The following is a 12,083-nucleotide window of genomic DNA, read 5'->3' on the forward strand; positions in this document are numbered from 1 at the left end:
AAAAAAAAAATCCCAGTAGTTACCAGTGGTAAAATGTGGGGGAAAAAATCCCAGCAGTTACCACTGGTAACAACTTGGTGGTAACTAGTGGGAATAACCCGTGTTATCGGTGGAAAGTAGATCTCCGCTGTTAAGCGCTTGATGTATGAAGGCGTGCAGGCTGCCCTTACGCACGTCCGTCGTGCAGAACCGCGCGATCAACTGGTACAGCTGGCCTGGAATAATGACATTGCTATAAGCCCCTGCATCAACTGGAAGGCGTAAATGTGTCGTTTATGCTTCCGATGTAGCCCACAAGATGGCAGAACCTACTATGCACGAGGAAACGTACCTACCGACTAGAACGGTAGATTTAGCACTTGCTTTGGCAATGTACATGTGTTTCCGATTCAGGCCACAAGTCACAGGCCACAATCAGGTACTAAAACTTTGCATATCCGTTTCCGGCCTTTAAGATATGAAAGTACGGCCTTGAAGGTTTGAAAATCGTATCGGGCCGCGATGCAATGTGGTGGTAGCCGAGTGGATATGACGTCCGACTTTCAATCCGGAGGTCGCGGGTTCAAATCCTGGCTCGTACCAATGAGTTTTTCGGAACTTATGTACGAAATATCATTTGATATTTACCACTAGCTTTTCGGTGAAGGAAAACATCGTGAGGAAACCTGCATACATCTGCGAAGAAATTCAAAGGTGTATGTGAAGTCCCCAATCCGCATTGGGCTAGCGTGGGGACTATAGCCCAAGCCCTCTCGCGCATGAGAGGAGGCCTGTGCCCAGCAGTGGGACGTATATAGGCTGAAATGATGATGATGATGAATGATCGGGCCGCAAACACCGCGGGCGACAGTTCATTCCACAGTTTAGCTGTTCGAGGCAGGAAGTATGGTGCTCGTTTGACAATCTCGTTTACTGCACCAACAACTATGTACATGACTTTACAACGAAATAAATGAAATGAATAAAAGACGCGTTAGTCGCGTTACCTACTTTGTAGATATGAAGATTCAATAAGCAGTGGCCGCAGTGTGTAATAATATTTTTATTGAAATAAAGATTGATTAATTGAACGATCCCTTACTTATAGGCATGATTCATTACTGATTAATCGACTAATATATACATCGGTCTATTATACCAACTTACCTACTGTAACCTTATGCTCCTTCAGCAAATTATAAATGTTCACAAACTCGTCTCTGATCCCCTCATCGTTGAACGTGTAGTACGCCATAGGCCTCCGGGCCTCCGCACAGGCCATGAGCTGTATGAGGGTCTTGAGCTGCGGGAAGCCGCCGTAGGCCCCGCAGCCCCAGTTGCCGGTGGCCACGCCGGGGTACTGGATACCCGAGGGTTGGTCTTTGGAGTAAAAGCTGAAGCCGACCCAGGCCTGGAAACAATAATATTAAGATGAGATTTTTCAAGGACTGTGTATAACGGTAACATCGGTAACGGAATGGAAGGAACGTTAAATGTGTGGAAATTTTAAATATTTATCACTCTTGATGACATCGCGTCCACTGCCAGCGCGGCGACGCACGGGACGAGCCCGCCGGTGTGACGTTACAGCGAAAAATAACCTTGCTGATATATAAAATACATAAAAATAACCTACTTTGACGTATGTACCTATACTGCTATTAGAATCTACTGAAGGACATACCTTATTAAGCTCCCTATGTATGGCCGGTAAAGTATACTGCAGATATTTATCTCCTCTATAAGGCGTCGCGTCCATAGCCAGCACGGCGACGCGACGGCGACGACACGAGTCCGACGGCGTGACGTCACGATAGTCACCCTCGAAGCGGAAGGTGCGGCTGTAGCCGGAGTGGTTGTTGTAGCGTTCGCAGCCTGAAAGAAAGAATGAAAGAGGTAGAATTAAGTACATATATGTATTTTTATTTTAAACTTGATACTTAAAAAAGTAAACTTTAAAATGTTATTTTTAAGAGCCTACTTATAGTATCACCTTGACACATCACTTGTTTCAGACAATAGGTTCCACATAATAGTATAACTATAAACTACATGTAGATGAAACAAAGAAAACGCAGAAAATCAAATAAATAAGTGTTTCTCTTAGTATCTATACGCATTTACGGCTGACTGCACTCTTCTTTTAAATAACAATATATATCACCAATGTTTTGAAACTATTTGCAAAAAAAAACACACCTATGATCATGACCGCCTCATGAGGTAGTAATGTCTCAGTAAACAGCATAGAAACTAGTAACTCGGGGCAGATGACGAAGCGGATCTCTTCCTGCACACAACCTCGGCGTAGCACGCCTCCGCCGAGTCGTCTGAAAGAAATAATACTTATAATATATATTGGCAGTAAAAATGCATACATATCCCTATTATTCCATACTTAACGTAGCACTTGGCAAGAAAACTTAACGTGATCCTAATACTACTACTCCTTGACGTGAACGTGATCTGACTCTCGGCAAGATTCGAATAAAAATGATATGATATAAGATAGGCTGCTATTTAACTGATCACCAGATATAGTAAAATTTAACACCAAAAAAATCTATTTTACCACCCTAAAATAATAAATGATCACCAAAATGATACCTCCATTTTAATGTGAAATGATTGCCAATTTTATTACATTTTGCTATCCTATTAAAGGAAATTACACCAAACTAATCATTATTAACCCAAAAATAGTACATGATTACCAAATTTCAAACCCCATTTTAATGTGAAATGATAACCAAATGTTCACATCTTGCTATCCTATTAAAGAAAATGACACCAAAATAATCATTGTAAACCCAAAAATAGTAAATGACCACCAAAATTGTAACCACATTTTAACTAAAAATAAGTTCAAAAACTAAAACCCGACTACTGCAAATCGCGCTCTAAAAAGTATGAAACAAGATAGAATTCTTATCTGAAATTATCATACAGGAAAATTATAAGAGTTACAATTTTTTTATATATTTACAGAGATATTCAAAGGATCGCCGTGGACGTATGCCACGATTATAAACTTTAAGGTAAAGTGGCATACGACCACGGCTATCCTCTGAATCTCTGTAAATATATTAAAAAATTATAACTCTTATAATTTACCTGTATGATAATTTCAGATAAGAATTCTATCTTGTTTCATACTTTTTAGAGCGCGATTTGCAGTAGTCGGGTTTTAGTTTTTGAACTTATTTTTTATTTAATTAATTTTGGGGTCAGGATTTCGTTCGTGGGGTCGTATTTGAAGTCACTTTATATTACTTTTGCGAGTGCGTCCTCAGTACAGAAATGCACGCAGAGCGCCGCATATATCGGGCTAAGCCCGACAACCTTTGGCATGAAGGCGCCTTCGGCGCCTGGCTTTGGAACGCGTACAGCGAGCCTCGTACGTCGGGCGTATGTTTTAGTATAAGGGCGTCCAAGGCATCCGGCTTTGGAACGCGTACAGCGAGCCTCGTACGTCGGACTACGCCCGACTCTTTTAGTATGGGGGCGCCGAAGGCGCCCGGCTTTGGAACGCGTACATCGTGCCTCGTACGTCGGGTTACGCCCGCCTCTATTAGTATGAGGGCGCCGAAGGCGCCCGGCTTTGGAACGCGTACAGCGAGCCTCGTACGTCGGGCTACGCCCGATTCTTTTAGTATGAGGGCGCCGTAGGCGCCCGGCTTGGGAACGCGTACATCGTGCCTCGTACGTCGGGCTTCGCCCGACTCTTTTAGTACGAGGGCGCCGTCGGCGCCCGGCTTGGGAACGCGTACATCGTGCCACGTACGTCGGGCTTCGCCCGACTCTTTTAGTATGTGGCTTCGGAACGCGTATGAGGGCGGCGAATGCGCCCGGCTTTGGACCGCGTACAGCGCGCCACGTACATCGGGCTACGCCTGATCCAGTGTCGCCTTTTGAACCGAGTCCGGTGCGTCACATAGGTACGTTTCAGTATGCTTCGCCTGACCACTGCGAATTTGACGAGGTGAATATAAGCACTAAGCTACTTTTACTATGGGACCATACCTATTCACGTTAAAAACACCATTTATATAGCGGCCATTTAAATTTCTTTTGAAAAATCCTTCTTGTATCGCCGTAGTCGCGTATTAACACGCGGATAGATAGAATCCAGAGCGATTGTAGATTCGTAGTTCGAATTACCTACCAGATAAATTAATGTTTTATCGGGTGCATGCAAGCAAAGCCGGATGCAAAAGCTAACAATATGTATATATTTGAAATGTGCTAATTGAGCTCTTTCCAACGATATACAACACGTCATCATTACTTATTTTTATTTTTTTGGTTCGTGACTTTATGACAGAGGTCATAAAGAGAGAGCGCCGTGTTCATTTTTTTGTGACGTCATATAGCCTATAACCAGCGGACGGTTAAGACGATTCAAATGACATATCATATGTCAAATTATAATGAGTACTTTAGAAGTTATGAGGGAACAGATGAACATAGATACATACATACCCACATACATACCGGTCAAAATCATAACCCTCCTTTTGGGTTGCCGTAGTCGGGTAAAAATGTGCAAATATTTAATATATGGTTATCCTATTAAATTAATTAATCCACATCGTCACCTTCTTCTACTAGCATTTCATTTCTGTAACAGTCGCAGTTCTAACCTAACCCACTTTTCTAGTAGCATTTGTTTTCTGTAAGGGTCGCAGTTCACACCTAACCTAACCCACTTTTCTAGTAGCATTTCGTTTCTGTAAGTGTCGCAGTTCAAACCTAACCTAACCCACTTTTCTAGTAGCATTTAGTTTCTGTAAGGGTCGCAGTTCAAACCTAACCTAACCCACTTTTCTAGTAGCATTTTGTTTCTGTAAGGGTCGCAGTTCAAACCTAACCTAACCCACTTTTCTAGTAGCATTTCATTTAAGTAAGGGTGGCAGGGCAAACCTAACCTAACCCACTTTTCTAGTAGCATTTCGTTTCTGTAAGGGTCTCCCCAGATATATCGACGCGTCGGCAGGCGCCGGCCGATGCGAGCCGAGCCGAACGACGACTTTTTCGCTCTTATTGCGTGGACATAAAGCTTTTTCCTATCGGCTTTTGCCGAATGCGCGTCGATATATCTGGGGAGACCCTAAGTGTTGCAGTTCAAACCTAACCTAACCCACTTTTCTAGTAGCATTTAGTTTCTGTAAGGGTCGCAGTTCAAACCTAACCTAACCCACTTTTCTAGTAGCATTTCGTTTCTGTAAGGGTCGCAGTTCAAACCTAACCTAACCCACTTTTCTAGTAGCATTTCGTTTTTGTAAGGGTCGCAGATCCATCCTAACCTAACCCACTTTTCTAATAGCATTTCATTTAAGTAAGGGTCGCAGGGCAAACCTAACCTAACCCACTTTTTAGTAGCATTTCTATTATGTAAGGGTCGCAGTTCTAACAAAACCTAACCCACTTATGTGATAGCAGTTCGGTTCTGTGAGGATCGCAGTTCTAACCTAACCCACTTTTACAGTAGCATTTCGTTTCTGTAAAGGTCGCGGTTCAAACCTAACCTAACCTGCTTTTCTAGTAACATTTCTGTAAAAGTCGCAGTTCTAACCTAACCCACTTATCTGATAGTAGTTCAAACCTAACCTAACCTACTTTTTAGGTTAGGTAGGTATGACTATGACTTGCGGTGTGGTGTAATGCGGTGTGGTGTACGGGGGGTTGAGCGGGAGGGGCTAGTAATTTTGGCATCATTTTACTTTATTTGGTAATATGTATACATTTTTTGGTAATCATAGTGGTTTATTTAGGTGAAAATATCGCATTAATTTGGTCTTCAAGATTTGGTGATCATTAATGATTTTTGGTGATCCTTCAATATATTTGGTATTTGAACTTTTGTAATTTTAGGCCTTATTTTTTTGGTTCAGTAATTTTTTTTGGTACGACAGATTTCATTATTTAGGGTACCAAAGTATTTTTTGGTGGTCATTATATTTGTAGCCTATAAGATATGGCACAGTGTCAAAAGTGACGTCTTTGGTTTAAAAAATGTCACTTTTGACACTGACAGATCAGTATCGTATCGCTGTGACATCTTATAAGCATTGAAAATTCTAACGGTACCCTCGTTATATATTCTTGAAGTGGCGAAGTACATGTATATGCACAAAAGTGAATATGTGATGCGTCGACCTGAACAAAGGAGAACTGATAGGGACATTAAGTCTGTCTTTGTCAGGCTTGCGAAAACATCCAACTCGTTGGGGGTAGTTGGAATTAAAATCTTTAACAGCCTGAGCCGTGAGATTAAAGAGGCGGCTTCTTATGACCTGTTTGTTGAGAAGTTGAAAGCATATTTAATTGATAAGGCATTTTTTACGGTTACGGAATTCTACAGTAAATTTAACATTAAATAATTTCGTAAATAATGACATTTGTGATGTATTTGTGATGTTTAAGCTATTTTCTTCTTCTTTCCTTGATCTGGTTATGTGTTTTTAATTTAGTGTTAGTGTTTTGTAGTTGAGTGTTTAGTGTTAGTTGTATATTTCGTAGTTCTATTGTGATTTTGTTGACATGTGTTATTTTGACATTAAAGAAATTGAATTTGAATTGATCGTATCGGGCTATATACCTATCATTTTCATACTGGCGCAGTCGGCAGGATCGTACTCACTTGTTAGCGAAGTCCATTTGTATTAAACCGTCAGCATCTTCAATACCAGTGGAAGAGTCAACATGTAGAGGTACAGAAAGAGAGGCGGATGACTTTGACCAGTCGGGACAGTGGTCAGGCACTGACCGACGGGAGAATGTGACCGCACCCACTGGGACTGTTTTGGACAAAGAAAAAAACATTAAATGGGTCTCCACCGCTCGAGTTAGTGGCTATACCAACAGACTTTAAATGCGGCTTACAACATTAAATAATTTTTACGTGTTATTAATTATAAAACACTTGGAACACAAATTTAGCTGAGGTAATGTAATAATCACCTTCAGTGCAGACTCTTCTAAAGTAATTAAGGAGACACTTAAGCTTGCCCAGTACATGATCTGCCCCTGACGTTTCATAGAGGCTGCAACAAATATATATACTTAACACTAACTTTCTTTGGACATCTCGAAATATTATGGAAAAAAATAAAGCAAATTTTATCAAAACAGTAACTATTATATTATATTGTCCACTCTGGGTTTCCCTATGATTCCCTTTACTTACGTATTAAAGTTAAAGCGTGGCATAAAAACATATTCCGAAGTCTTTTCTTTGCTGTCTTCCTGCTTTAGCCTCGGGAATGTGCAGAAAAACGCGTTTGCGAGCAAACTCGATATTTGCTGCTGCGTTAGTGATATTGACTGGTTCTTGTTTTGTCTGCAAAATAAATGGATAATTAATTATTTGTGCACAAATATTTAATATAAATTTTAAACTGCCAGGTTGTTTATTGGCTGCCAAAACCCTGGGAGATGAGGAGTAATAAATTCAGAGATCGGACAGATTGGCGTCATTGCTCGCAATAATGTGGACATGACTCCAAATGTGATTAAATAATTAATCATTTAATTATTTTAATTTTTTTTTCCTGAGATTTAATTTTGTTCCCTATAGTCAATAAATAGGACTTAAATATATTTTTGATATAAAAAAATGAGTACCTACAGAAAATTTGGAAAACGTACTGATTATTTTCTTTAATAAATTTACAGAAATCTTTGTGTTATTTATTGATTAGGAATCAAAATTAAGCCTCAGGTAAGAAATTAATTAAATGATTAATTATTTAATCAATTTTGGAGTCATGTCCACATTATTGCGAGTAATGACGCAAATTTGTCCGATCTCTGGTTATAATACTTACTTTAAAACTGGTATTGGGGACTGAATCAGTTTCGGCAAGTCTAGGGCTAGCTTAGTCATCTGATGCAGCGTGACATCAAAGAAGTGTTGGGATTCCTCTTTTTCTAAATGCTGAAAGCAATGTCAATGTTTATGCAGTAATAACAATGCACAAATTTTGTTATTTGCTGTAGTAAGTTCACACACTGTATGCAATTCCTATCAATTTAATGAAAATCCGCCATTTTCATTGCTTTATGAAAAGTATTTTTTTACATTTTTACTTTCCAATAAATCTAAATGAATTATCTATTTTTTTTATTACATAAGTACCAATAGTTTAAAAAATTATGAATATTTACTATGTCAATGTCAACTCCTCGATCATTTCTGTTGTAATATGGCAATTAGCCACTTTTAGTGTTTAGCAGTAACACTTTGGTTTACTGCGACATAAACGCGTATTGCTTGTGTCAGCGCAACCTAACGTGTATATATAGGCAGGCATTTAGAGAATATACGTTCTTATACTATCACACATAAGGTGTTTCAATACATACTCCCTGCTCCCGCTCGAAACAACATAACAAGATCTCTCCTGTTATTTGATGGCGACCCAGACCAGCGAACCAACGAACTAATACTCAAGAAAGAAGAAAAAAATCTACCAAGACTACAACCCAGATAACCAATCACACTTTCAACGCAAGAATCCACGCAGTCAGAACCAACCACCATTAAGAACCAAGAAAAAAGAAGAACCACCCAACATCAAAAAACGGAAACCAAGTTAAGAAGAGAAATCAAGAAGAGCGAAGATCGAAGAGCGTTGTCCAGGGTTTCCCGGCTCGCAAACCAAGAGGTGTCCAGGGTAATCCCGGCCCACCATAATCATCGGAAGCAGAGCCAGCCAGCCATATGAAGCGTCAAGCGAGTGCCACGTGGAGGTGCCAGCTCGCCAGGCCGCGCCAACAGCTGCCAAGAATGCCGGTCGCGAACTCGCACCGGACCGGACGAAGACGGAGCCGAGGACGGCCAGCCACGCAGCAATAGGATGTAAATCCTAAATGTAATTTAGTATTTTATTTAATTTTCTCTAAAAGCCAGCATTTTTTTTCCAATTCAGTAGCAGTCATATTTAAATCATTCATAATTATTAAAGGTTGTCGCTAAACTCAATTTCGTTTCGAGCATAAATAATTTTCATAAGAAGTCATAATATAATATAAAAATTAAAAGTGTCGAATAGTGTCCTCAATTATGTATGTTGCAATTTGCAGCGCGTGCCACACGTTGTGCGCACGTCGACAGAAAACTTAACTAGGCCGCGAGACTTTGCCGCGAGTTAGAATATTTTAATAAGCGATGAATGAAATTTGATACATCGCATAACGATTAAGTAATAAACAACTCAATTCAATAAAATTATTTAATTGTTTTTGAGTAATGATTAATACTTTAGCTACGTGTCGGACTGATCACCTGATATACAGCGAAAGTTTGATTTATTACATAATTTTTTTTTGAATTTTGGAAGTTAAATAAAAGTGTTTATTTTGTAAAAAACCTTACAGTACGGTACAAGTTTGAGAAGTTTTAAGGAGTTTAATAGGCACATTCGTACAATGTGACCTTATAGCTAGAGCACTAGTCCTTCGTACTTGATCATAGTGTGATATACAGTATCCTCCGTGAAAGTTGTAGGAGACTTTTAAGTCTTAATGTATTTGTGTCTCTAGGTACAGGCAGAGCCGTACAGCCTGGCCTGATATGCCGCTATTATTGTGTTTTAGGGTGACCATGCCCTCGGGTAGCCAATCCCGCGTGTAGTTATGAAGTTCGGGTACGCACGGGAGCGTAGCCCATGATGTATTGATTATAGGGTGACCATGCCCTGGGTAACCATTCCCATTAATTATGTTAGGAGCTTAGGACTCCGTCTTAATACGGCATTAGTTTATTCTATTACGAGATTTATAGGGTACCGTAACTATATACAGCGAAAGTTGAAGAATAAATATTTTAAAGTTGAATAGTAAATATTTTAAAGTTCTAGAGTAAATGTTTTAAAGATGAAGAATAGGTAAATGTTTTTAAAGAAGGAGATTTATATTTTATGTGAAAAGGAAGTAAATTAACATTTTAACGTTTGAGAGATAATAACATTTTAAGTGAAGATAATATTTTCTTATTAAAAGATAATGATAGTTTTTACAAGGACTACGACATTAATACGACACATAAAATCAAGCTAAATCAAGATTGTTTGCATTATACCTATATAATTTATTAACATTTTTTTTATTGATTTCAGAAAAAATTGTAAACAAGTAACATGCGTTTAAATTTTTTCTTCTGCCACCCCGGCGGTGAGAGGAACTTTCGGGGGAGGTGTAATATGGCAATTAGCCACTTTTAGTGTTTAGCAGTAACACTTTGGTTTACTGCGACATAAACGCGTATTGCTTGTGTCAGCGCAACCTAACGTGTATATATAGGCAGGCATTTAGAGAATATACGTTCTTATACTATCACACATAAGGTGTTTGACTTCTACTCCCATCACCCGCTCGAAACTATACAACAAGTAATATCTTGTTATTTGACTGTTCTCCAAGAATAAATTAAATATTTTTTAAAAATTGAATCTTCTATCAGTTCCCCTAATTCTAAAAACCACAATGAGGATGATTTTACAGTACTTAAGGCACTGTTACACAACTATATGAGAGCCCCAATATAATATTTACCTCATTGAGCAGCTTATGCAGCGCCTTGAATTTCCAAGTGTCCTTGAGCTGCGTATTGTAGCTTAATATGGCGTCTGCCAGCTCCTGGCTGTTCCGGATTGGCTGACTCAGGGCCGTCTGGATCAAATCCCAGCACTTCTTCATGTATGTTTCACCTGAGCTCTACAATGTAGTAAACAAGTTTCTGTCATTTTTGATCCCATATACACCGTAGAATTGCACACCAAAGTTATAGTAAGTTTGGTTAAGCCAAAAAAAAAATGATTTAATTAACTCACTTAATTTTAGTCATCATGCAACATGTTTTGGAGAGCCTAGGTCTTCATTTTTAAGCACTAACAGTGCATGTCAGTAGCGTTCACGATGGCCGCGCGGCACGCACTCACGCACTTTTTTTTGCTTAAGTTAGTAGGACTCACAACAGTTTAAATAAGTTTAGTATGCTAAATTTTACCTCAATTGTGATCAAATAAAATCAAAAGAAATCAGAAAGTGTATTAAAAACTTCAAAGAACTCTTTTTATGAGCTTGTAAAAAAAAATATATTATATCTAATATAATCTATTACAAACCACCTTCAACTATGCCTTCTGTTCTGAATCTTTGCTTACCAATTGTGGTGCAATACAATACTGTGCAGTAGTGTTATAGATTGGTCAAGCAAATCTTGTCAGCAGAAAAAGGCGCAAAATTCAAATTTTCTATGAGACAATGTCCTTTTGCGCCTAGTTTTCAAATTTGCCGCCTTTTCCTACTGACAAGATCTGATTGACTAACTTATTTTTCAAAAAATAAAATAAAAAAATTAGAACATCATTGAACAACTTACATCTTCGACCCGGTGTAAACTCTGACTATTGCAGGGCATTTTGACGAAATCATCATCCCATTTGTCTTCTCCATTCTGAGGTTCCGGTGGCTGTTTATCCAACTCTAAACTGGAAATGCGGTACAACACTGTGTGGTCTGCCGCCGGGACCACTAAAGGGAACTCTGGAGCCCCCCACGGGGACACCGCCCCCCATATCTCGGTTAAAGGAACCCCTCGCCAATTACCACTCTCCATATCGGTACTCATACTCATAATTGACGCGCGAAACTGAAACTACAACTCCGAGACTCCGACTGAGCATGTTGTTTTTATGACTGTTCCAATATTGCGAAATATTTGTAATGTTTACGAAAACGAGCTAACCTGTTTGGTGTTCAGTTCAGATAACATTCTGGGAAAATGCTGCGTAATATCGAGTAATGTAATACGGGCGACTAGGATAACTTATCTATAGGCGTATATTCCTACCAAACTCTTCATAATAAACGAATGGCTCACCTATGTATAATTTAATTACTGTTTACTATTAAACAAAACGCTGCTCACGTGTGCATGAGTCACACCCATGTCAGTGTCACACCACTTTGACAAATTTGACAGAACCATGACAGTAAAAAAAACGTAACTGTCACATTCTTGACGTAAAATGCTTTTTTTTTTTTCGTCCATCTGGACAGGCTAAAGCTCTAAGCCATTTGACGTAAAATGCTTAAAC

The 12,083-nt window shown here is 39.2% G+C and overlaps 1 protein-coding gene across 1 annotated transcript; it reads right to left on the reverse strand.

Annotated features, from left to right (window-relative positions):
• LOC134794183 (poly(ADP-ribose) glycohydrolase-like) lies at nucleotides 1–11,924 on the reverse strand. Its single transcript, XM_063765920.1, has 10 exons — nucleotides 11,366–11,924; nucleotides 10,537–10,698; nucleotides 7,809–7,918; nucleotides 7,169–7,321; nucleotides 6,943–7,025; nucleotides 6,623–6,779; nucleotides 2,179–2,309; nucleotides 1,664–1,854; nucleotides 1,147–1,390; nucleotides 1–215 (listed from the first exon to the last, which is right to left on the reverse strand). Exons 1-10 carry the CDS (start codon nucleotides 11,618–11,620, stop codon nucleotides 85–87), a joined length of 1,617 nt encoding a protein of 538 aa, XP_063621990.1. The 5' UTR covers nucleotides 11,621–11,924; the 3' UTR covers nucleotides 1–84.
• Nucleotides 11,925–12,083: the final 159 nt, after the last annotated feature.

Source organism: Cydia splendana, chromosome 1 (assembly GCF_910591565.1).
Source record: "Cydia splendana chromosome 1, ilCydSple1.2, whole genome shotgun sequence".
Taxonomy (NCBI): domain Eukaryota; kingdom Metazoa; phylum Arthropoda; class Insecta; order Lepidoptera; family Tortricidae; genus Cydia; species Cydia splendana.